Below are 24072 nucleotides of genomic sequence, written 5' to 3'. Positions count from 1 at the left end.
ACACTATGGCTGACAGCAGCGTACGTTCGATTTCCCGTCATAGGTTGGCTACCTATATTGATGAGGGCAAATTATGGATAATACGACCATGCTCACCAGCAGGGAACCTCCTTCTCATCGTAAACCCAGAGCTTGCCACTGTGTTTCCCTAGTTGCGGCATCGATGACCCTGGTGATCCCGTTGACGCACCCATCTGCGTCCCGCCGTTAGCAGGAATTGTTCGCTTGGAAGAATTCCAGCAATGCTTACCCTGGGTCAATAGGAAATGCGGTGAGCCAATATTGGATCATCCCCAGAAACTAGCCGGCTAAAGTTTGACACGTAAATTATCGTACCTTCTAGAACCGCAACGGACCTGTGAACGTAGCGGACCTATAAATTCGACTCTAGTACCCCTCTCCGCTGTCTTAACAATAAGTTGAAGTTGGTATAAAAAGTATTGTGATCACACCGTAACAATGGTGCCTCCAAAGTCAGTCGACCTCAACTGCGAAGTCTAATTAGGCACCGTCGTTTTCATACCAGAGACGTCTCAGATTTTTCCCAGGAGAGTTGCTTCCCAATCGAGCAATCAAACTCACTATAAACCCATTTTTGAGAGTCTTTTTTTTTTCTGTCCATTACTATTATTTACGTTTTTGATGCAGTACGTTGTCTACGGACGCGTCCATCATGTAAGGTTAGATAAGACCTGTAGATCTGGCAAACGGGCTGGCAAACGGAGGGTTCTTCGTTCCTAATCCTCTACTTATACCAGAGCCACAGGGCCAACATACGTAGGAAGAAGACATCGCACTTTTGAACTATTTACAACTTACCAACTTTCTTCCATCTATTGGAACCATCTTCTATCAGTTTTCCACAAACCTCAATTGTTCGAACGACATCTTATCTTGCATTATAACTGACAATGGTTCCTATACAGGAAAACGACGTCATCTACACGAATAACAAGGCGTCCGTCCGCCCTCATAGACCAGTGCCCAAACGGGATGGTCGTCCCCCTTGGTCCCTCTTAGATACTTTGTGACCAGCGGTAACCTCTGAGACATTTGTGGCAGCAAACTTGTCCATCACGAGATACATGGAGCAGGCAATCTATCATAGCTACTTCCAAATAGCGGCCTCAGTGGCGAGATCTTCTAAATACCATGAGAATTAGCTCAACTTATATTATACGCGACATCCCCTGGACGAAGGGCGGTTCTGTTGCTCTGAATAATTATTGTCCATCTTCTTCCTTACCATGCATTGCCTCCTGTGGCTGAGGCGTCATTGGATTAATTACATCGCATTGTTTCTAGATCACCGTATCAGGCTGCGAGTCGAATCTCCTGGAGGATGTTCTCTCAGACGTTAATGGCCTTACAAACTGGACTTGGTGGCACACCCTAATTAGATCTCATGATGATGTCGGGTGGCAAGGTGGATGTCAACCTGCTGTCAAAGGTTTGTGTTCTAGTAGCCAGGGTGTCGTGTAAGATCACGGATGCTATCAGCTACAGTCCTTACTGTAAAGAGTGTGCAGTCTGTGAAACAGTTTATACTAGACAGAACAGAACAATTGAACATCTGGCATTGTTGCACCACGCGCTCTATGAGGCCCCTTATGTAGTGGATAGTACGTACATACATACACTTATCGTCCAGACCCTCGATTGCCATTTTAATCTTAACCCTGCACTTTGCAAGGGCAGGATCAACGAAGCTTTACGTTTCCATTCAACTTTCTACACTAAGAGAATATCAAGGTTGACAACAAAGGCTTGACTACCTCCCTAGAATCTTCATTCGAAGCTCTTCGATGCCACAGATTACGAGCGAGCTATCTGTTAGTAATGATATGATCATGATTCTCGAGCACGTGGCTCATCCTAACAAAGATTCTCGAGATCGAGTATTTGGCCAATATCAATGTCCTGCATGCTGATTACCTCTGCGACCATGTATTTGAGTCTAGTTTGCTCGATCAACCACGAGAGCTAAAAGATTGGCGCGTTCTCAGCGTCGATCTCTATTCCAATGTCGCCTAATGCGTGTTTCTCCTATGCCCTTCTTGGGGCAGCTGAATTTCGCGAGGATGTTCGAAAATGTCGTCATCCTGCCGCGTGCCTGTCTACTATAAACCACTTAGGTGTGGCGCCAAGAGAACCTTCACCAAGGTAACTTTCTCTTTTCCGCGAACCCCCCACGATCACGACATTGGGCCCCCGGCGTAGGCCATTTGGATCTCCTGTCGAGAATTCCAAATACAGGACGGCGACATACCCCTTTTCTTGGAGACCACTCAACCCCAGCCAGGCGAGGAAGCGAAATCATCGAGGTCTGCGTCCATACCATTGGCTGGTGAGGGAGCATTTAATAATTGTCGTCGATATTAGGCGTGATGTTACGTACTGGAATCATTGCACCAAGGACGAACAGTGGGGTGTGAGAACTGGGGAGGTAACGACAATATCGTCAGAAGAGGTATAAAACGAAGCCTGGCCACGAGCTGGTGCAATGTCCTGGGTGAGGCTTTCTTCCGCAAAGCTCGTCTCTCGCGTCGTTCGTTGTGGACTGCTTGCTTCCCAACACCATCATTGACATCATCTCAGGGGGAGGGTTGCTGTCACGGTATTACAACATGAGGGCCGCACTGCAGCTGTCGGCGTTGGCTCTGCTGCCCGCCGTGCTTGGGGCCGCGCTTCCATCCACCACCAGCGGGCCTCAGTTTGACAACGGGCATCCAATCGACGGGAACGGGAAGGGTGCTCCTCTTTTGGGTATGTGTTACTTGTTCTCCCGCCAGCTCGGGCTCTCTGTGACGGTGAACAAACATGATGCTAAGAAATCTAGGGGGAACAAACCGGCAGATTGATATCGACAATTCCGACAATCTCGGGAAGCAGTCCACAGACAACGGAATAGTCCCGAATCTCAAGTGGCGCTTCTCGGACTCCAAGACAAGGATCTTCAGGGGAGGATGGCTCCGCGAGCAGGTCATCCAGGACCTCCCCCAGAGCCACGACATCTCGGCCGCGCAACAACACCTGTCCAAGGGCGCAATCCGCGAGCTCCATTGGCACCGTGTCGCCGAATGGGGCTTCGTGTATGCGGGGTCCGTTCTCATCTCGGCAGTTGACGAGAACGGGAAGTACCAGGTTGAGAAGCTCAACTTTGGCGACATTTGGTACTTCCCCAAGGGCGTGGCGCACACTGTCCAGGGTCTGGAGGACGAGAATGAATTCCTCCTTGTATTCGACGATCCCGACTTCGACAAGGTTGGGTAAGTGGTCCCCCCCCCCCCCCCCGGCGCATTGCGTGTTGTGAGAGACCCAACCTTGGTCTTGGCTGACACTCCGATACTAATTAGAACCACATTCAACGTTGACGACTGGGTTGCGCACACCTCTCGCGATGTCGTGGCGAAGAACTTCGGTCTCGATCCTTCTGTTTTTGACCACGTCCCGAACCCGAATCCCAACATCTTCAACGGCACCGTGAGCACCAAGAACGTGACCGGGAACCCAGACGACGTGCTCACGGGCAACGCGTCGTTTGTGTACCGAACGTTCCAGCACGAGCCGGAACCCGTTCCTGGAAAAGGCGGCGAGTTTTACAAGATCGACTCTACCAACTTCCCCGCCAGCAAGACTCTTGCCGCTACCTATGTCAAGCTCAAGCCTGGTGGCTTGAGGGAGCTTCATTGGCACCCCAACGCCGAGGAGTGGCTGTATTTCCACCAGGGAACCGCGCGCGCGACCGTTTTCATCGGCAACGCCGCAGCACGTACGTTCGACTTCAGCGCCGGCGACACAGCAGCCTTCCCTGACAACTCTGGGTGAGTATCCTCGAATTCTAAACCGGTTTAAAACACAGAAGACAAGTAAAAACGATTTAAAGGAATATACACTAATACTCTGGGATCGGGTGCAGTCACTACATCGAGAACACGTCCGAGACCGAGGATTTGATTTGGATTGAGATTTACAAGTCGGATCGCGTGGCCGATATCTCGCTGACACAGTGGCTTGCACTCACACCACCCGACATTGTTGCTCAGACTCTCCAGATTCCACTGGAGGTTGCGGAAAAGCTCCAGAAGGAGAAGCAGGTCTTGCTTCCGTAAATACGTAATAGGGACATGACGAGCGAATGAAGTCTGCAGAAAGATTATGGGGAAGGGGGAGAAGTTAAGGGTTCAATTTGGAAGATTGAGCCGGGGGGGGGCGCGCAGTAATCGTATTAGTAGTGTAATTAATGCTCCAGCCACCAGCCAGTAATTTTTAAACCTCTGATTACAAGCTCAATACGGACTTGCCACTTATTATTAGGGTGACTGGCCAGGTGCAGAATAGCCGCCTTGCAGAAACTTGTTCATGTCGAGAACGCTGTCTGTCAGCGCGCCGACACCGTTTCCGTCAAAGGTATCCCCTCCCAACACCATCAGGCGATCCGGCCGTTTCTCGAAAACGTGGAGTGCGCGGCTGTATGCCTCTGGTTGACCGCACTCCCTGATCTGCCACTTATCCGGGTCGCCTCCGGCGGTGTTGAGGTAGAGCCAGCTCCGGTCCGCATCTGACACGATGATCGTGCCCTTGGGTCCTCCCACGGGGGACCAGACAACATAGGGCGATGCATTTGGCGCCACGGTCGTCCCCTCCCTGGTCTCGATGACAATGGGGATCGGCTGGGCCGCGTCAAACTTCCTCGGGTCATCGGCGAGGCGGTAGTGAACAGGATAGTTCACCCCGTGGGAGCTCGAGTTGCCGATCGGCCGTTCATACACAAGAATCCACTTCTTGATGGGCGGGATGTACGCGACGACAGTCATGCCGGGCCGGGCGAGGTATTCGTCATAGGCGACGTCGTTGACAACGGGGCCCCAGTGCTTGAGATCACGGGATGTCTGGTGGGCGAGCTTCTGGCCATGCCTAGGATCGCGCTGGTCGGAGTAGTAGACGATGAGCTCGTCGTCGTAAGTGCTGGGAAGAGGGGGAGAGGGTGAGGGTCAGCACTACGCCAGGTTGATGATTATCAGGACATTGCTGCGGAACGGGGGCACACATACAGGAGGAACGGCTCCCACACGGGCGTGGCGCCATTGGTGGTGTTGGGACGGCCGCCCTCGGCAGCATGGCTCACAAACTCCCAGGTCCGCCCCTTGTCTGTGCTTGCGTACAGGTCGATACGGGTTCCCTTGTCGCTCCAGCTGTTTCCCGACGCCAGGACGGTGCCGGGCTTGAAGCCCCCAAGGGGCTGTCGCAGCTCGAGCAGGGCGGGCTGCGCGCTCATGCCCCAGCCGTTGACCTGGTCGGTGAGATTCGAGATCCACTGGTAGGTGACGCCGCCATCTTTGCTCTCAAAGATGGGGAACGCCGGGAGGTTGTCGGGCCCGACAACGCCGCTGACACTCGCGGTCACCAGGAGAGTGCCGTCACTGAGCTCAGCGACACGCGGGTACACCGCCCGACCACCCTTGGGTGGTGTGTAAATAACACGGTTGCTGAAGGTGCTAAAGGGAGGGAGATGGTCTGAGTCCGGCGGTACAGGTGGCCCAGGGGGACCCGGAGGACCGGGGGGAAGAGGAGGCCCCGGAGAACGAGGGGTATCTGGAGGACCTGGTGGTCGTGCGATGGCAGCTTCGACCGCGAGGCCGAGGATGGCAAAACCACGGAGGTGAATACGCATTGCTCTTGTTCTTCCTGTGGCGGTTTCTCTGCGAGATGGAGGTGAACACGGGAAGCTTGAGAGCAACTGCTCGACCTGCTTTATACTACTCATAATAGTCTGTGGGTCTCACCAACGCTTCTTGTGCTGCCTCTGGCCTTCCACCCTGCCAGTTGAACACAAAGTTCCAAATTTTCGGTCCGGTCCCGACTCTTCTTGCCGATGGATCTGATCTCAAGGTAACATCGGCGGCCCGGGAACCGGAATGAGGCTAAAGGGGAAGCGCGCCTAGCTCAAGTCGACCTCGAGAACGGATATCAGAAGCGCGCCAATCAGGGCCAGTTCAAGTTGGATCGCACCCCAACAAGTCGACCAAGACGGGGCTCTCCTTGTACCTCAGGAGAGCGGGGTAATAATATTCTAGCTAGCTGGATCCTCAGACTCCGAAGTGTTATGTTGACAAGATGCCGTTTCTGAGGGTGGCTGATAAAACGGCTATATTCAGGTAGGTACCCAATTAAGCAAGGCAAGCCGGATCAGACGAGAGACAAGGAGGACCCGAATCCCCGGGCGCGGTATCTCAACTCGGTTGCCCTATGTCGTCAGCACTCACTCACGTCCAATGCATTCGTAGTGCAGCTGTATCTGTTGGGGTAATTAATTAGCCCGTAAAAGAAGTAGAAAGAAAGAAAACCAACTGTTGGTTGACGGTGGATCGGTCATGGAAGGGTAATTAGGGAGTCTGCAGTCCACCTGCTTCTAGTCGTGCGATAAACACAGCAAATTGGGCCAACTGATGGTAGCATTGCATATTTAGTATTTACAGCATTCGGTGATCAAGAAACTAGGATCCGGATTCTTGTGTGAAATAAGCCCCCGAATTCTCCGTTCTGGTGACTCTACCCCGTACTGATTAATATCGGGACTGATCTGTGGCATGCTTTTGCTGTCTGGTCGGCATCCAGCCCCCGTGTTTTGCATCAGTCATGACGGGGAACCCAGTGAATATTCCACCCCTGCTCGTGGGGGGTGTTCCGATATTATTAGATGATGGCAGAGTTTCTTGACGATGCGTCTGGTTGTTGCTCCTACCTTCCCAAATCCAGAAGATATTAGACTCACCTTGATCAAAGAATGACAGATTGAAAAGGGGAATACAAGCTAATTATGATATCTGTAATTAATTATAGCAGTTTCGAAGATAAGGTGCATACATTCCCATCCTAAAAAGAAAATAAAGAAAAAAACCCGGTTCGATATTTCTCACTTAATTATTTAATTAATGCTTTATTCACACTTCCATTCATCGAGTCTCTCTATGAGCCAGCCACTTGTTGTTTTCAGGGCAGTTTTCCGTTCCGACATGGCCGGGGCATAGCCTTGACCCATCATGACCTTGTCGTCCATACTGCACAGATCTTCGACATAACTCCATTGGACACACGAGACCCAGGATTCGCAGGCCGCTTCGCACGCATCTGCAGACTCCCATGCATTGTTCCATAGTGCCATGTCGAAGTCCGTTTCGGGAGTGGGGGGAGACGCCTTGTTCGCTGACGTGACCCTGAGCAAACCAGACTGGTTATCCCACCATTCAGCCCTCTTCCGAAGGTTGGGAGCAATCATGGCCATGAAAAAGTCGCGGTGGAAAAGCGGTTTCTGGTTCCTGGAATTAGCGATAAATGCCTCCCCCCCCCCCCCCCCCCCTAACAAGTTTACGATGGCCAGGTGGTCGTTGGCTTACCCTGAAGTCCCACGCACTCTCAAAGTCGAAGTAACGCGCAACGTCCCGGTTATGGACCTTATGCCACGACATGAGGGGGCTGCACCAGTTCCACCTGCTGAAACCGAACCGCCAGTGCACGACCGGGTTGAAGCCCCAAGTGAACTTCTCGTCGCCCCCGTTCTCCCCGAACCGCACTCCGTACGTGTTCAGAGCATGGCCGAGCACCTGGTCGCCACAACAGTGGCTGGCCGTGTAATCCTCGTACTCGGCGGACAAGTTCGGGTTGAGGCCAAAAGTCTTATCCCAGGCACCGCGGGAGAGCGCAAATCCGGCGCCGCCGTGGGCAAAGACAATGTCGGACTTGGCCGCGTAGCTCCCGAGGTAATGCGGCTCGCGCCAGTCAAAGGCCGACAGGTAGCTGAGCACACTGGGCAGGAAGAGATAGGCGTCGTCCTCCATGTAGATGTACCACTTGGCCTCGGGCCAGTTTTCTCCGGCATGTTGCATCAGGGGCACGAATTTGTACTTGTCGATGATCCAGCCCCCCGGCGGGCCGTAGTTGTCGCCGTCGACTCCGGCAGCCTCGACGTACACATTGTGGCCCGCATATTCGGGATTCTGATGGTATACGTCAAAGTCGGGCAGGGCCTTGGTGGCCGCAGAGACGTTCGCCAAGGCGTCGATGATGTCGAGGTTGCCGATTCTTTCCGGGTGGTCAGAATAGACCGCGACATTCTCTGGCGGGACCCGGGAAGGGGATAAGGTCGTTGCCAGATGGATAAGAAGTCGTTTCCACATGGATGTGCTGCCCGTCTTCAAGATCAGAAGCACATCGTTGGCTGACAGGTTGCCGTAAACGGGGTGCTCATCGGCCCTTAGGCCCCCCGCAGTCTCTGTCGCCGACGCAGACCCTGGTGCTGGCGAAGTTGGATCCGACCACGTAGAAGGAGAAGCCGTCTCCGGTTCTGACGGTGAGGGGGACCCCGTGTCGCTGTGCTGGTCCGAGTTCCATCTCGAGAGCGCATTGCTGAAGTTGTTCACCGTCGGGTCGACGAGACGGTATACCGCCCAGAGACATATTGTGATAATGATTACCGGAAAAAGCCGGTTATTCTTGTGTGTAACGATCATCTCCCGTCGAAGCAGCTCCTCCTTAAATGGGAGGCGAGGTCGTCGACGATATTGATACTGCGCAAGTGGCGCCCGTCAATGAGCGATGAGACGAGCAAGCAGGGCGTCAGACTTCAACTGCTCGAGTCGTCTCCCTTTCCGTTTTTGGCAAGCAACAAGTCTTGCCCCTGAACGCGGGACCCCTGCCAGCCTGGTTGTTGGATCCAGAAAAAAATAGGTCCGTATTCCGTAAGTACTACCCTGAATCTGACCGCCAAGGATCAGCCCTGCTACCGAGATTTTTTTTTTTGGCCTCGTTCTTCGCAGCAGCTACGAGTGCTGTATACTCCGTAGAGAGGTTAGAGTTCACTTGCAAGTAATCAAACATCAGAATGTTCAGGGTAAATTACCCTTATTAGTCGTCAGCTCTCACGGCAAGTGCTTTCTTCGGTAATAATCAGGCAGTCAGACCTCGCGTGCTAAATCTTCAACATCCAGCCCCGAGCCAGGCTCCGGATATATCGGCGATATACTGTGGAAAGTCAACGGAGTGGCCTTGCTTTGCTAGCGTGCCAAATCCGGCCTAGTGTGATACTCAACGGCTCGTTCCAGTCCGTATTCTTTTTTTTTTTTTTTTCGGGTTTCGCCATTGACACGGCAGGTCCGCAAGGCACATGTTAATTTTGCACACGATCCATGCATAGCAAAGCCCCGTGTGATGTCCAATCACGATAGCACGCAGAATGGGCAAGGACTGCCCATGGAGAGCCACATCCAGGCATCTACGAACCAGACTCCGGGTTCTCGCTCAAGCTTTTCCATCACGAAGGCGCAGCCGCTCGGGAGATTCGTGTTGATCAATAGCGCATTCTGTTGGCGTCCGCGTTTGAGGCTCCCAGACTCCAGCGGCATGGATTCCGCGGGGTGCCTATTTCGATATTGCCAGGGGAGGGGTTTTTTTTTACCGCCTTGTCGGTCCGTAATAAAATAGGGGCGAAGAGGTAGAAAAGAGTGGTACCCTGCTCGCTCAGAGATCGAGGAACAAAGAAGAGAGAATGTGGCGGGTTGCCGGGCGAAGCATTGTTTACCCTGCCTTGATCTGCGGACCGTGAATACTCCGGAGATGTTCGTCGATCATGAACCGGGCGGCCGGGATACCCAGCATCCGGCCCCCGTGGGAACCAGCGGCCACCGGGTTTCGGCTTTTCGCCAGGTCCTCAACGTTCTTGGGTGCATCTTGGCGGTTCCGCTCTATTATCTCACAACAGCACACACTCGGTATCCAGTCACGCTGGATATCATCATCACCATCGCCTTTACCGAATTGAACCGGTATGTCATCGAGGGATGTCGAATCGCCTTTCAAGGCCGGCAAAGATCAGGTCGTGACACGGCGTCGCTGTCGGAGAAGTGGGACGAGAAGGCGGCTTGGTACTTGGAAAACCAGCCAGAAACGCCGAAGCTGGAGTGTTTGGCGGCGGTAGTAGGTTGGAGAGAAGATCCTGGCCTGTATGCGCGCGCACTGGAGAGCTACAAGTCGTCGAAGGCATGCGTGTTCCTGCTCGCGGGTATCGATGGCGACGAGGCGGAAGATGAGGACATGGTCCGAGTTTTCAAAAAGGTAATTATGAGCCCTCCATAACAATCCAATGTCGTCATCGAATAAGATTACCGACGCTTAGAACTTCCTAAGGTGTATCCAGAGCACTCGGCCGTGATCGATATCCCGGAGCCTCTTGGAGACATTGCCGAGAGTGTTCGCGCCAAAGTCATCGCCCAGGGTCGCCATCACCAAGACCCAGTTAGCGACGACGAGGTCGACGCCGTCGCGATGCAGTACTGCATTGAGCTGGCGAAATCCATTCTGGTCCAGCACAATCTGCGGATCGGGGCGCCGGACGGGGTGCGACACCTGTGCCTCAAGCAGCGCCACATGCACAAGAAGGGCATCATGTTCACGACGTTCGTCTTCTCCCTCGTCATCGCCGACATCCTGGGTGTCGAGTTTCTGTGGTCCTCGGACTCGGACACCATCGTCTTTCCGGACTCGCTCGAGGGCACCATCAACACGTTCGCAGCAGATCCCGACGCAGGAGGAGCCAGTTCCGGCTTGGTCGTGCACAATGCCGAGGAGACCACGGTCACGAAGCTGGCATCTGCCGTCTACTGGGGCGAGCTGTACCTCACACGCTCCACCCCGGCCTGCACCGGGACGAGCGACTGCCAGAGCGGCCCGAGCACGGCCTTCAGACTGGCCGCCTTGCCCGACATCCTGATCCCCTGGTACCTCCAGAGGGCTCTCGGCAAGCGCATGATCGTGAACGAGGACCGCCATCTGACCACGAACTTGCTACTCCGTGGGTGGAAGGTCATGTTTGCCTCGGACGTGCTCACCGCAACAGACACGCCTACCACCATGTCCCGGTGGCTGAAACAACAGGTCCGGTGGGCGAGGGCAACGCATATCGAGTCGCTGCTGCACCCCCGCGTCTATGCTACCAGCCACCCGCTCCTCTTCTACGGTATGGCCAAGCGGGAGTTCGGTCCGGCCATTGGCGCGATCGCCATCATCTGGTATTTCTTTACGTCGCAGCAACTGGTCGTCTTTTCTGTCAACGACCTCGTCTGCCGGGTGCTGGTCGGCTCTTGCTACAACATTCTCAGGAACCCTGACCGGCTGAAGGGAGGAGACCTTCTTTGGATCCTCCCTAGTATCTTGTTCTACTACATTCCACTTCCGGCCGTTCACCTCTGGAGCATGATGACGATGGGCGCCGATGGGTGGGGCACTAGCATGAGGGCCAGTGGTGAGCGAGCTCGAAAGGAATCCTTGAGGAGGGCATGGTTCGAGACGGGCTTCTTCGTCGTGTGGATGGGAATACTGGGCGGCGTTGTGGCAAAGGTTCTCGGGGCGTACCTTGGTATGGTCTGGCATGAGAGAATGGCGGCGATCCTGGTCAGCGTTGCCATCTCATCATTTGGGACTTGGAGCATCACGATCGGAGTATCTTAGACACTGTAATTAATAATGATTGCTAGAAGGCTAGAAGAAATGCGGTTTCCTGGCGTTCAGGATCTCTAAAAAGCCAATCCAGATGATCGAGCCCAGAGCATTGCCGACTTATTAAAACTTACAACGATGCTGTCTCCAATATCATCGAAATCAACCAAGAGCTACGCACTTCCTACGGCGGATAACATGATACACTTCCGTCGCTAACCATTCGAGCAAGAGAACGTCTTAATTTCACCTGTGATGATAATGGACTCCCCCGAACCCCTCCCAGTGGGGGCTGACGTGTCGAAGGAGGGGAACAAGTCGAAAGCTCAAAGACACCGGGCTGAATTTAGAACAGGACTCACCGATCGGCAGACCTGGCATTAATCTCAAGATGGCTTTTGAAGGTATATCTCAGTGTTGCATAGGTAGCTGTAGCAATTCTAGGGGCCAGCTGCCTCCTCTCAGGCTACGAAAACAGGCCTTGAAAGGAGGTGGTTGGCACACACGGCTGGATACGGGCAGCTTCTCTATATCCGAAACAGTCTTCGAAAGCCATTGTACAGGTTCCTTACATGCATGCATCAACGCTTCACACCTTCAGATGAGCTGCCGGTAGTCCGTACTCTTGTCAGAATTACTCAAGCGGGGGGGTATGTACCGTACGCCTGGCCGGGCCCGACCCTTTATTCGTCATACATTCAAGAGAATATTGCTTGTGTCTCTGCAATGCTACACCCCCTATTTACTGCCGGCGACTGACCTTGATGGGTAGTGGAGGGTGTGCGCGGTCGATATTGAACTGCAAAACCGGACCAAGGCACGGGCCCGGACATTGTTGATGGTAACGAGGACTCACACTGAGGATCACGACAGCTAATGCATAGAAGCTCAGACGTGGTCTTGAGTCTGGCAGGAACATCCAGAAAGCATGTTATTGGAATCCCTTGTGGCCCAGTAGTGTATGTATAGCCCGCCGCGGCTTCTTGGCGGGGGAAGAATCGTCATGGGAATTTGTAAGCCTCCGCTCTGGAACACCACGTGTAAGCCCAGCAACAGGAGATGATGCTTATACACCGAGCGGCAGCAGAGGAACACTTCGCGGGAAAATTTACATCTCGAAGTGTCATACATAAACATATATGACGGAGATCAAATCGACACTCGAAGCCCGGCCGTCGGCGAGAAAGCTGGCGTTGGCACTAACGGTGTGCGTACAGCTCCAGAATGTGTTGGCTTCTTTGAGGATCAGTGAAAAGGCCGAAGTGGTCGTGTCAGGTTAAGTGAGTTCCGCATGATACAGTTATGAGCAACGTAAGCGTCCCTGCCGGACTGGAACGACAGACGAGGTGCGAAAAATGCGCAGTGGTACTCGACTTGTAAAGGACACAAATATACGAACACCGATGCAGGACCAGGTGGCATGTTTTGTGATCGACTTGAAGGAAGCTAGGGCCCAGGCGAAGGATGGAAGATCGAATAATTAAACGAAAAAAGGAACAAATCCAGGGCGAGGGCGGCAAGCACAAGGAGGGGTAGAAGGTGCGATTCGGTTTCTTCTTTTTAATTTTAATGTTTGGTGATTGCGAGTACTCCTTTGCTCGACGTACAGTACTTGTGCAACATTGGTACCGATAGTTTGTACCCGCTGATCGAGGGTGGGAGGGTTTCTTCTCGAGCCCGCGCTTACCCGCTGTGCTAATCTCACAGCGTCGTGCGTCATTGCGGAGCTGACCGACCATGCCGATGGGCATCGAGACGAAAAGAGATCAGTCAGCCGAATCTTCCGATTAACATATACCACAGTATACATCCTCACACCACTTGATAATCAGCGCTAGCAGCATTCTTGCATGATGGCAGGTCCGAGGGATGGCTCGCGTGATGCTGCATCACGCGGGCAGAGGTAGGCGCCTCTTAGCTGATGCGTCCCTCAAAAAGATCGATCCGGCTTCCGGCCAGTTTCCCAAGGGTGGGGTGGTATTTTGGGGGTGTAAATCTCCCGTGGGGGGAAGTAACCTTGGGGGCACAGTCCAGCCACCAACACCTGCCCCGAGGTCGTTCCGTAACACATAATTCGGAGGTACGGTACAGATATTTGAGGTACACCAGATACATAGCATGCTTCGTCGAGGTTGTAGCGAAAGGTAGGTTTTTCCGGCGAATCACGTCATAGCCCCGATCGGGGAATCGGACACAGACGAAGTAACTACTCGACGACAGACTCGAGGGAATGGATGGCGTACATAGTATATAAGGTATGTGTATAAAGTACCAAGTACAGACATACAGAGAACAGCCACGTGTAACTGCCTTCAGAATCCCTAAGCAGCAGGTACATACCAGTGGGAAGGTATGTACTGTACCTAGGCACCAACCTGCTGCGCATGCAGCTTTCCTCGACGAACCCCACGGTCAAGGACTGCCAAGCCAGCCTTGCCTCCCTTCGGCAAGTGTCGGGTAATCACTACGGAGTGCGGAGGATAGAGGTCTTCGTTAAACGGATAGATGCATCGATAGCAGAAGCATTGCTTGATAGCATGGCTGGAGTGCTGCGAATTGCATTGTATGTATGTACAATACGGATTACACAGTTTGCAAGTGGATTATCCACCCCAATTTATCTTGCCTTCGAGTTGACACTGTGTCGACCCCGAGATCTCGGCCGCATTGGCTGCCTTTTACTCCGTATACGGTGGCGGAATTAATTGCGTGGGTGGTTTTACAAGTCCTGGCTCCGTCAGACGTCAACCATCGGCGGGGTGGTCTGCTGGCCATAGGGCGTACCACTCTTCGTCGATGTGATTGCCGTTTCGGGCACTGCCACTGCTCATCGGTACCAAAGGCACGGCCATCAGCTCCGCTGTTCCTTGCTCAAGCCTTTCCACAAGGTGCATACTCCAGCTCGACTTCTGCTTCTTTCGCTTCTTAACCTGTGTATCGCAAAGGGTTCAAGTTTCTATCGGTGCGTGTCTTGCAGCTCGCTGGACCCCGTAACGTCAGTCCCCGACTTCCGTAATCAGGGTTGGGGGTCCCCTGCAGCTCGCGGTTCTTGCATTAATCCCCGCTGCCCGGCCACTGCGCTGCGTGGTTCCAGTTGCCCCTCAATCAGCCTTGCGCATCGGCCCGCCGCCCCTCCTCAACTGACGACTGGGCCACATCCGCTCTTCGTTTGCGGAACCATCGCATCCACCGCTTCCCTCTGAATCACAACGATGGCAGCCCCCCATCCGAGCGAGCATCGACATATGCGCGGCGGCAGTCTCAATATTCCACCACAGGGCGCTCGCCCTGGCGGCATGATGGGCGCGATGCCGGTCGCGCGTTTTGAAGGGCCCCGAAGCCCACCAAGTGAGTAGCTCTGCACATTCCGAGTTTTCTCGATGGGCGGACCTCTCGGTTCAAACGGCCTCCTGCGCTGAGACAAGCGACCCTGCCGGAGCCCTACCCTCGAGGCCCCACGGTTTTGGTTTTGCAACTCTCATGCTGAATGCCCCTTTCTCTGCTCCAGACACGTCCCATGTGCCCTGCAAATTCTACCGACAGGGCGCCTGCCAGGCAGGCAATGCGTGCCCGTTTAGCCACGACCTCAGCGCCGCCTCGGAAACGGTGTGCAAATATTTCGCAAAGGTGCGTCTCTCCAGGAGTCGCCCGAGTTGCACGGCGGTGATGTGCATCCGCCGACGCTGGCCGATCAGGCGGGCGTTGGAACACGGTCGTACTGACTCGGTGCCACACGGTTCAGGGCAACTGCAAGTTTGGTCCGAAATGTGCCAATATCCACGTCCTTCCCGACGGACGCCGCGTCAACTATGGCAAGAACGGCGTGACGATTGGAGCCCCGCCAAGCGTCCCTCTTGGCGCTCGCGTGAACCCGACGACATACCACCACCAGCCGTCCACCAGCGCGCTTACCAACTCGTTTTTGCGCGCCGATCAGCAGCCCCCGTACCACGCCCCGGCTCCCTACCGAGCTCAGGATGACGCATACGGCCACCAGCTCATGGAAAACAACCTCCCGATAATAGACACCACATACAGCTCGAATCCAGCGTCCGCGTATGGGTCGCCTCGTGACGAGGATGCGAACCGCTTCGGGCTCGGTCTCTCCCCCGTGAACGCCAAGGGCCTCTCGGTGATGGATGCTCCGCTACCGGCGTCGTTTGACAGCAACGGCATCTCCCTTGCCGCCCGTTACGGCCCTTGGCCGGCCTCGGTGCCCTCCAAGTTCGGGCTCGACTCGCCCTCGCCGTCGCTGCACTCAGTCAGGGATGCCCGCACTTCCGAGACACTCAAGCTCCTTCATAGCTCCGCCTTTGGAAGCAGTGACCACCTATCTCCCTCGGCTCTTGGTGTAAGCGACACAAACGGCTTCGGGAGCAGCCCGCCAGTAGGCTCTGCGACGCTGAGTTCCGCACCAGGGAACGACGAGTACTACGGAAAAAGGCTGATGCATAGCAGCGCGATGCGGTATACCAAACCGCGCTTGATCAGCAGCAGCGTTCCCAAGATTGACCGCGACTGGGAGGCCGAGTTCATGTTTGAGGAGGACTATGTCCCCGGAGCCCTGGCGAACGAGGTCCTGACACCGGCCGAGAAGGCCAGGAGGGGCTCAGCGACCCATACGGTACGGATGACGGATACCGCTGAACCGGCAGCCGACTCTCTCCTCATCGGATCCTCCAAGTTTGGCAGCCCCGTGGCTGCGAGCCCAAGCCGCTGGGGACCCCTGTTTCAGCGCCAGAAGGAAGAGGAGCTCGAGGCTAGCGGCACAGCCCGATCCATGAAGCATGTTTCGGCATTTGGCCATGTGGGAAGTCCGTTGAGAAACTCGAGCCTGGCACCGAGCCTAACAGCCGATGCCGAAGGACAGCAGAGGACAAGCAGTGCAAACGAGTCAGTCTCCGTCTTGACCCGGCAACTTCGCGAGACCCGGTTAGGAGAGGGGGGTTCGGGAAGCTCCAGTCCCCGTTTACAACCAACTGCAGTGCGCAACCACAAGTCCACCGGATCAGGGACGACAGCCGCGGGCATAATTGGAAAGGAGCGGGAGAAGGAGCGGCCCCTCGAGAGGCACATCAGCAGCGGCTCCATCGGGTCGAGCGTCACGGGGCGGTTCACTACTCCCATTGATGAAGAGGACTCCTCGTTTGTCTTTAGGATGGAGGAGGAGGATGACGCTCAAACGCGGGCGAAGAAGCGTGTCTCGGGAGGCAACCCGGGTACCACAAGCCCGTTGAGCACTACTTGGAGCTACGCCAATGTAGTGGCCAACAACCGGGTCGCCCCAAACGGCAGCAAGGGTGCCGCATCGAACGATGCTGAGACGGTGGCGGGTCCGTGAACCAGACACAGGAAAAGCTAGGCTCCGGCGGACATTTCTTAAGACCACGAAATCACTCTCTAAGGATAAAGGCACAATAACGGGCTGCATCAGGGTCATTGGCAACGGACTGCATCGGTGTGTTTCAGCATTCATGGCTCGTTAAGAATGCTAGGGCGCAACCTCCGGAGACACTGCTTGGCGTTTAATATCAACAAGGCGTTTTGCACCGGTTGGTTCTCGACATTTGATTTCTATCTATATTTTCTGCGCGGTGGTAAGGTTAGGACAGTTTTTGTATAGACGGCTCTGGAAAGGGCGTTTGTGGACGGTGGGTGCAGATTCATCTGCAATGAACGGGTGGTGAGGACGGGCCCTGAGCAGTAAGCGCAAATACACGAATAAGGGTCTTATAGTTGGTTCCTGGCAATGAACTATGGCAGGGCATGGTTGTGAATTGCATGGATTGAGCCGCATATTATCACGTTCGCTACTCGAGCACACAAAAATCCACGGGGAAACCCATTAATCCACGCTGATCACGATGAGATGCGGAGGTGTTCCCGTCATCCCAGGCTGCAACACACTGCCACAATACTTATCACTGGGCATGTGGCTCTTCTAGGCTAGGGCCGTGGTGATCTGGAAATGAAGGCACCTCGTCTCTAAATGGGGGAGGTAGAAGTTCTGTGATATATAGTCGTGTTCTCTACCGAGGTTATTCCGAAGCCGTCAATGGGTGGAGGGTGTATGAGTGTGGACAGCGAGAGTAAGCCTTCGGGACAACGGATCCTTGTGGAAGTACAGTCACAGGCCGGTAGGTGCAGGCGGGGTCGTTGCATGCTTGATCGAGTATGAAGGGACACCAAGAGGAGCCGAGAGAACACGGAGGTGGAAGCGCTTACAATGGCAATGACGATGGGGATATCATTGCCATCTTGTTCATCGGGACGTGGGGAATAGTGTCACGAGAGAGGTATCCGCATAATAGCCAACCCAATCAAGAAATTATCGTGATCCCCCGACTCCAGCACCGTCTAACCGACCAGGAAGCGGCGTGGTATGGTGCGCGTTGCTGCGCTCATGCTATGGTACAGGCGAGAAAATTTGTGAGATATTTAGTGGGCGTCCGGCTGGCTGAGGATATACTCAATAGCCTTGTCAACTGTTGGAACCCATGGCTGTCAGCTGCTGCCTTGGAGAGTCAATATTGATAGGGGATGTAAACACGTACCGCTGTGGATGGTGTCGGCGTCCTTGTCAGGGATCTCAATGCTGAACTCCTGTTTCGCCAACAGTTAGATGGTCGTCGTTCTACCGGGTATCAAAAGCGCTCGGGACCGCGACACGCGGGCCAGGCAGCGTCGGAGAGCAGGTTATAGTAACGAACCTCCTCAATAGCCATCACGACCTCCACCGTATCTAAGCTGTCCAAGCCCAGGTCGTTCGCAAAGTGGGCGGTCTCGGTAATCTGTTGCACAAGTCAGACACCGGAAAAGGACTTGATCTAAGAAAGTCAATTGGGATTTTGGCACTCACGTTGCTGGGATCATTGACCTGCAGGGAAGGAAATTCAAGTTAGCAACACCATCACCTCAGAAAATAAACAGACTATTGACTATTGGATCGTGGAAGGCTCAGCGGCTGACGGCCAGTTCCAAATCACAACTGCGAGCCCAGAACGAGCCGAGCCACCAGCAAATCCCACCAGCGCAGTGAACTATAGCGCCAAACCCACCTTGTCAAAGCCAGACAGCAGCTGCTTGATCCGCTCGTACACCTCGGTCCTGTCGAGCGAGCCACCGGAAGCATAGCACCGCACCGCTTGCCAAGAAACCGTCTTGGGAACGAAGGACGAGACTCTCGGGGCAGGGGCGACGGCGATCCTCCTCGCGGCGGCGGAGGGAATGGGACGGGCGATGGTGCGCGCCGCGACAGCGGCAGACCGGAGGATGGCGGTACGGAGCATCTTGACGAATTGGTTTGAGCGGCTCGAGGGCGTCCGAGTCACGGGAGTCGCAATTGGGCCGACGGGAAAATTATTTCGCTGGTTGTAATCGAAGGGAGCGTTGATGGAACGGGGTTGCTTGATGACGATAAATTTCTCGCCCGAGTAAGGATGCTGGAAGCTCGGATGGCAACGCGGCAAGCTCGCTGCTGTGGCTCGTGCACTGCACGTGACGCTCTCCCGCAAAACAGTACCACCTCCTCGGTACTTCGTACACCAACCATTTACACCAATTGAGTGACTGGGGATGGCGCGAACTCGTTCTGGTAGAAGTGGCGACAAACAAAAAGGGCTGCTCTTTGATTTGTCAGGCGAGAAAAGTGGTATGTACAGCTCAGTCTACAAATATGTGGTGGCACCATCTTCCGGCTCCAACGGTTCCAAACGCCAGGATGTTCCCCCCTTTATTATCCCCGCCTTATCTGTAGGGAGCATCTGCCCGGATCGCCGCTGCCAGCTCGGGCTCCCACTTGTCTCCGTTGGACAATAGTTTTTCTAGATCAATGTCAGCGAGCCACCCCACCCGGTGAGAGGCGTTACCGGCACCAGCGTTAGGTCATACCTTTGTTGTAGAGCAGTTCTTCGCGGGTCTCAGTGGCATACTCGGCGTTGGGGGATTCAACGATGGCGTCGACGGGGCACGACTCCTGGCAGAACCCGCAGTAGATGCACTTTGTCATGTCGATATCGTAGCGGGTTGTCCTCCTTGAGCCATCGGCGCGCTCCTCAGCCTCGATCGTGATGGCCTGTGCAGGGCAGATAGCTTCGCACAGCTTGCAAGCAATGCACCTCTCCTCGCCCGACGGGTACCGGCGAAGGGCGTGTTCGCCACGGAAACGGGGCGAAATGGGACCCTGTATCAGTGTCAATTCTCCGCCCATGAACGAGCCGAAAGTGCCCGAGTCTCGTCGCCGAGGGTTATCCGCTGCAGCGACGCCGCCCGGAACGATTTTTTCCAGCCACTTTGTTGCTGCTGTTCCATTGAACGCACCTTCTCGAAAGGATAGTAGATCGTGTATCTGTTCCAGGCATGTCAGTATTATTTGAGGGAAATTGTGACCTTTAAACGCGGAGTGTACTCACGGCGGCCTGAAAAACTGCTCCAACAGGACATACATGCCCCGGAACATCTCGGTCAGGAGGAAGTACTTCCCAACCTTGTCCAAGGTACTCTCTTTCTCTTGGTCCCATGCGACGGGCGGCTTGAGGCGAAAGTTCTTGGGCGGCGGGCCAGCGGGCGTCGCATAACCCCTCCTCACAACCAAGACTCGCGAAGGAGCGGAAACGCGGAGGAGAGCTGAAGGCCCCCGAACGAGGGAGGCCTGGCGGGCCGCGAGTGAGACGGCCGAAGGCGCAATCATCGTGCTCGGTGTTGACAGAGCTCTTGTTCGAGGCGCGGCGAGGGAAACGAGTTGATGCGGCCGTTTGTTGTTGGCGACACTTTTCGCGCAGGGCAAATTGGCACGGACTAGTTTCGGGAAGTGTGGCGTGACGGTCTTCACGGTGCCCAATTGGAGGGAGCGACACGACTTGGTCGACGACTTGGTCGAAGGTTGAGTGGAGAGACGGGAGGCAACTTGTTTTGAGCTGCCCGGGCGCACTTGACGGCGTCGTCCTGGAGCTCTGCTCTGTGACGACTTCGGGATTTGGTGCACCCACTCGCGATGACAATTCCCGACGATTGATTGGCACGCGGCCTGCCGGAGGGTCCACAACCTTCACGTGACTCGCTTTGCTTGCGATTGAGCTCCTGGAGCCGCGACCGTAACAGACGCAGCAGGGGTTGCCATTTGTTTTTGGCGCAAATGAGTTGGAGTAACCCTTTAAGTGCAACAACGATTATGATCACAACTATGGAGTTCAGGGTATATCTAGAACAGTGCCAAAAAAAAGAAGCCAAATGAAGCCAAAAATCGACAAAAAATAAGAAAAGAAAAGAAAAGAAAAGAAAAGAAAAATCAAGACATTCGGCCCCATGTTGTCCACCACACTCCAACGTTCGCTGCAACCACCAAGTCCAGCATCTTCAACCCCTCGTCATAGATGATGAGCTTTCCCAGTTTCGCTTTATTCCCTTTAGCCCCTCCTCCGGCACGCTCCTTCCCAAGGCTCAGGTCCAACGCCGTGCCTTCATCATAGCTGTCTAGCTCGTCCACCGCTTCCGGCTCTTCATCGCTACTTTGCGCCCTTCGGTGCAGAAGCTTGCTAAACTGCCCCGACAGACGATTACGGCCCTTTGGAGGAGGCTTTCCGTCCCCCTCATGGGAGCGGAGCGAATTCCCCTGGGGTAAGCTGAATCGCAGCTCGCTGACCTGCTTGGCGCCCACCAGGGCCGAGGCTAGTTCCTCGGTGCGCGAGCGGCCCATTGCCTGCGCGTCCCGGATGCTCTGCGAAAGCTCGCGGGGGTCGATCCTCGCGGTCGCGGGGTCCAGGATGTGGCGGCACCTGAGGCTCCGCCCGTCGATGCTGGTACGGAACTCGCATCTCCCACCCCATGGGCTCACGAAGACGTAGCCTCTCGGTTTGAGCCCCGGGCCAGGTCGGGTAATCAGCGTTGGTGAATGTATACCGTCGGCCGAGTCGACCGATCCGATCGTGGACGCGCTGCCGTGTCGTGCGTGGAAAGATTTTCGAGCTGACGGGACCTCGGGCGACGGCCCCTCGCCGTGGACCGGGCTACCGGGACGGTCTTTGCGCTGGAAGGCCTTTACCAGGTTTGACTTCCAGCTGGCGGTGTACGACATGACGACCTCCCGCGCGAAGCCCCCTTCGTCGGTCTCCCATGCGGTCCTTGACGTTGGAAACTTGCCTCTCGCAGGCCCCGCTCCAAGGTCGAGACTTTGCCTCAGTTGTTGGGAAAACGACTGCCCCGGACCCAGACGGTAGGCGTCTTCCACATCGGCCTTGGTGGGCATGTCGCGGTATTTGGCGTATCCTGACGTCTCGAGTCGGATGCTGATCTTTTGGGCATGCGAGGGCAATCCCCCCATATTGTCCGGGTCAAGAGACGGGTCCGCAGTTTCTGGGGTGGGCACGTTCGTCACAAATGACGTGATCTTCCCAACATTGCATTGCGTCCCCGAGGTAGGGTCTCTCCGGATCACGGTCAGTGAGAATGCCACAGAGGATGGGCGACCCCGCGACTGCTCGGTATGCGCGGTTCTTCCCGGTCGTAACGGGGAGCCTTTTCTTTCCGGCGATGCCGGTGTCGCAGGTCCGCGGGGAGCATTGTGATCAGCGACGCCGATCTCGACATGAGGTGGAGTTTCCAAGGCTGAGGCTGCTGGGTTGAGCGGCTTCCGGGCTATGCTCGACGCTGTGGCCGAGGGGGTGGGCCCGGTTGGGTGGTCAGGCGTCTCTGACGCGACCCCCGAGCGCCGTTTCCTGAACACGGGGTTCTCCCGGTATCCAGTAAGGTCGATGGCCCCATCCTGAAGTTGGGGGTCCGGATCCAGGGGCGGCGCCAAATGCCCGGGGCCCAGGGACTGAGGGACGGACGTGGGTGTTGTTCGCTGACACGGCTCGTTGCTGGACAAAGCACCGTGATCTGGTCCTGCCACCTTCGCTTGTGGGGGTAGCGGTTTCCTTGGAATCGCGCTCCTCGCGCTCTCGCTACTAGATCGGGGCGAGGCCGCATTGTCGGGCCGCTGTGGGACGGCCAGCAGACCGTCTTCTGGGGAATCGAGATGGACATAGTAGAGCGAGGAAGTAATATCCTCGCCAGTCACCGTCTTTTCCCGGGGCCGAAAGGTAGAGAGGATGATGTCTAAGCAAGTTTGTTCAGCGGCTGGCCTGTCTGTCCATGATCTGGTGGCACGCACCTTGTGCACCGGGCACCCTAGAGATATACAGAGTTAGGGGCTCGCGCACCTCGGGATGGTAGGGATATTGAGGCGGGTTCGCTGCGAGGTAGTTGATTGCCGACAGTGACCCTGCTTCGGGCTGTGGCTTTGTCGCCATGCTTGCCTTGCCCCTGACCCGTCGAGGGAACGCTGCACTAGCAACAGGCCTAAGTTTATTTTGCGGAACCGCTCAGGCTTGTTTTCGAACTGGAATATCTCCCCTTTGCACTGTCGGGAGACCGATGTCGGCAAGCTGAAACGTAGGTCGGGTTGACTAGAAACAGGAACGATTGAACGATTGAGAACGTCGAGTACGCGGGCAAGAAATGACCGTGGTCGTTGCCTTGGGTGTCTTGAAGGGTTCCTGTGTTTTGATATGCCTGCAACTGACGGGCAGATCGCGGCTCGTCTGAATCTGGTGTCCACAAGGGTCTCTCGGGCTTTCAATAGGCGCCGGCCACAGCTGAGGCCGCCACACTTCGCTGCCCAGTGACGTCGTTTGAAGCAGCGGGGCAGTGCTTGGCCAAACGTCAGCGCTTCGAGGCTGTGTCGTCAAAAAGAGGTCTTTCGGAATAGTCACCCTTTTAAGGTTTTACAAATACTATCAGACTTTCTTTCTCAGCTCGGATCTTGACTGGAATACCTGCCGGGGTCCCGGCAATTCGCAACCAAAACCTCGGGCAAAGGGGGTCCAAGAGGACAAGGAAAGCTTGAGAAAACACGGTGAAATGCACCCGCAGTTGTTCACCAGGTAACCCCACTGCGCTCAGAGTGCCCCGCTATGTATTGTATGTACTGTAATCCGTACTTTGTGTATGTATCCAAACCTGCGGGCTCCATTACCAAGAGACCCACATGCCGACAACTCAGAGCCAATAATTATGGGACCCCAGTTGCTGCCCGATCTTTCAGCTAACCGAGTTTGCGTGCGCCTTGATCTCCAGGCATGCGGTTGCCCCATCAATCCGACTTATCGCCCTAGTTACCTTCTAGATTCCACCACGATGCCGTTTGGTCAACTTGCCTTTGACAAGACGGAGATTCGGATACTGATCTCTCAAAACATCTGCAAAGTTTCAGTCGCTTCACCACCCAAAGCCCCAAAGCCTTCAAGCCGCAAGAACTCGATTATGAAATGCGACGAGAATGGTTGTTTTGGCATGACCATTTCGATTAATAGTGGTCCGAGGACAAGGCAGAGCTCCAAAGCTCCCGAGGATGAACTGCACCCACAATCGTCACGTCTTTTCGGCGAGAACCGCTCTTCCCCAACTACGGTATCCCATGTACGATTACTCGAGTTTCCAGCCGGGCCAACCGACCAACAAATCAGGTAACATGACGGCAGAGACAGGGGAACAGCAAAATCAGGACCAAGAGCAGGCAGATTGTAATCGGCGTTGATTGTGGTC

The 24072-nt window shown here is 55.0% G+C and overlaps 8 protein-coding genes across 8 annotated transcripts; 3 read left to right on the top strand and 5 right to left on the bottom strand.

Moving 5' to 3' along the window:
- Positions 1-2627: 2627 nt before the first annotated feature.
- MYCTH_2120482 (uncharacterized protein) lies at positions 2628-3828 on the top strand (the record flags this gene model as incomplete). Its single annotated transcript, XM_003665643.1, has 3 exons — positions 2628-2766; positions 2840-3269; positions 3357-3828. 3 exons carry the CDS (start codon positions 2628-2630, stop codon positions 3826-3828), a joined length of 1041 nt encoding a protein of 346 aa, XP_003665691.1.
- Positions 3829-4313: 485 nt separating this feature from the next.
- On the bottom strand, positions 4314-5674 carry MYCTH_54058 (glycoside hydrolase family 93 protein; the record flags this gene model as incomplete). Its single annotated transcript, XM_003665642.1, has 2 exons — positions 4314-4968; positions 5055-5674. 2 exons carry the CDS (start codon positions 5672-5674, stop codon positions 4314-4316), a joined length of 1275 nt encoding a protein of 424 aa, XP_003665690.1.
- Positions 5675-6862: 1188 nt separating this feature from the next.
- On the bottom strand, positions 6863-8725 carry MYCTH_2309651 (glycosyltransferase family 31 protein). The gene is made up of 2 exons (XM_003665641.1): positions 7398-8725; positions 6863-7312 (listed from the first exon to the last, which is right to left on the bottom strand). The coding sequence occupies exons 1-2, from the start codon at positions 8508-8510 to the stop codon at positions 6941-6943; spliced, it is 1485 nt and encodes a 494-aa protein (XP_003665689.1). The 5' UTR covers positions 8511-8725; the 3' UTR covers positions 6863-6940.
- Positions 8726-9675: 950 nt separating this feature from the next.
- Positions 9676-11502, top strand: MYCTH_10713 (glycosyltransferase family 2 protein; the record flags this gene model as incomplete). Its single annotated transcript, XM_003665640.2, has 2 exons — positions 9676-10110; positions 10183-11502. Coding segments are annotated over 2 exons (1755 nt in total), but the record flags the coding sequence as incomplete, so codon positions are not given.
- A 3091-nt stretch (positions 11503-14593) lies between these two features.
- On the top strand, positions 14594-16950 carry MYCTH_2309647 (uncharacterized protein). Its single transcript, XM_003665639.1, has 3 exons — positions 14594-14838; positions 14999-15117; positions 15233-16950. The coding sequence occupies exons 1-3, from the start codon at positions 14703-14705 to the stop codon at positions 16829-16831; spliced, it is 1854 nt and encodes a 617-aa protein (XP_003665687.1). The 5' UTR covers positions 14594-14702; the 3' UTR covers positions 16832-16950.
- Positions 16951-17703: 753 nt separating this feature from the next.
- On the bottom strand, positions 17704-18898 carry MYCTH_2316112 (uncharacterized protein). Its single transcript, XM_003665638.1, has 5 exons — positions 18549-18898; positions 18350-18367; positions 18201-18281; positions 18045-18093; positions 17704-17975 (listed from the first exon to the last, which is right to left on the bottom strand). The coding sequence occupies exons 1-5, from the start codon at positions 18777-18779 to the stop codon at positions 17929-17931; spliced, it is 426 nt and encodes a 141-aa protein (XP_003665686.1). The 5' UTR covers positions 18780-18898; the 3' UTR covers positions 17704-17928.
- A 28-nt stretch (positions 18899-18926) lies between these two features.
- On the bottom strand, positions 18927-20511 carry MYCTH_2309644 (uncharacterized protein). Its single transcript, XM_003665637.1, has 4 exons — positions 19902-20511; positions 19810-19837; positions 19381-19672; positions 18927-19313 (listed from the first exon to the last, which is right to left on the bottom strand). Exons 1-4 carry the CDS (start codon positions 20177-20179, stop codon positions 19237-19239), a joined length of 675 nt encoding a protein of 224 aa, XP_003665685.1. The 5' UTR covers positions 20180-20511; the 3' UTR covers positions 18927-19236.
- A 5-nt stretch (positions 20512-20516) lies between these two features.
- On the bottom strand, positions 20517-23196 carry MYCTH_2309641 (uncharacterized protein). The gene is made up of 2 exons (XM_003665636.1): positions 22640-23196; positions 20517-22584 (listed from the first exon to the last, which is right to left on the bottom strand). Exons 1-2 carry the CDS (start codon positions 22776-22778, stop codon positions 20777-20779), a joined length of 1947 nt encoding a protein of 648 aa, XP_003665684.1. The 5' UTR covers positions 22779-23196; the 3' UTR covers positions 20517-20776.
- Positions 23197-24072: the final 876 nt, after the last annotated feature.

This window comes from Thermothelomyces thermophilus, chromosome 5, assembly GCF_000226095.1.
Source record: "Thermothelomyces thermophilus ATCC 42464 chromosome 5, complete sequence".
Lineage (NCBI taxonomy): Eukaryota > Fungi > Ascomycota > Sordariomycetes > Sordariales > Chaetomiaceae > Thermothelomyces > Thermothelomyces thermophilus.
The sequence above is the reverse complement of the archived record's forward strand: the minus strand, read 5'-3'. Positions and strand labels throughout refer to the sequence as shown.

Bases quoted from the DNA above. Each gene is read 5' to 3' on its own strand.
- MYCTH_2309651 (XM_003665641.1), bottom strand. From the start codon at position 8,510: ATGATCGTTACACACAAGAATAACCGGCTTTTTCCGGTAATCATTATC. The intron at 7,313-7,397 runs GTAAGCCAACGA...TCCAGGAACCAG, and splicing joins AGAGTGCGTGGGACTTCAGG to AAACCGCTTTTCCACCGCGA.
- MYCTH_2309647 (XM_003665639.1), top strand. From the start codon at position 14,703: ATGGCAGCCCCCCATCCGAGCGAGCATCGACATATGCGCGGCGGCAGT. The intron at 14,839-14,998 runs GTGAGTAGCTCT...TCTCTGCTCCAG, and splicing joins AGGGCCCCGAAGCCCACCAA to ACACGTCCCATGTGCCCTGC. The intron at 15,118-15,232 runs GTGCGTCTCTCC...CACACGGTTCAG, and splicing joins TGTGCAAATATTTCGCAAAG to GGCAACTGCAAGTTTGGTCC.
- MYCTH_2316112 (XM_003665638.1), bottom strand. From the start codon at position 18,779: ATGCTCCGTACCGCCATCCTCCGGTCTGCCGCTGTCGCGGCGCGCACC. The intron at 18,094-18,200 runs GTTCGTTACTAT...TTGGCGAAACAG, and splicing joins TCGTGATGGCTATTGAGGAG to GAGTTCAGCATTGAGATCCC. The intron at 17,976-18,044 runs GTACGTGTTTAC...GGGTTCCAACAG, and splicing joins CGCCGACACCATCCACAGCG to TTGACAAGGCTATTGAGTAT.
- MYCTH_2309644 (XM_003665637.1), bottom strand. From the start codon at position 20,179: ATGATTGCGCCTTCGGCCGTCTCACTCGCGGCCCGCCAGGCCTCCCTC. The intron at 19,838-19,901 runs GTGAGTACACTC...TGCCTGGAACAG, and splicing joins GAGCAGTTTTTCAGGCCGCC to ATACACGATCTACTATCCTT. The intron at 19,314-19,380 runs GTATGACCTAAC...ACATTGATCTAG, and splicing joins AGAACTGCTCTACAACAAAG to AAAAACTATTGTCCAACGGA.
- MYCTH_2309641 (XM_003665636.1), bottom strand. From the start codon at position 22,778: ATGGCGACAAAGCCACAGCCCGAAGCAGGGTCACTGTCGGCAATCAAC. The intron at 22,585-22,639 runs GTGCGTGCCACC...AAACTTGCTTAG, and splicing joins TAGGGTGCCCGGTGCACAAG to ACATCATCCTCTCTACCTTT.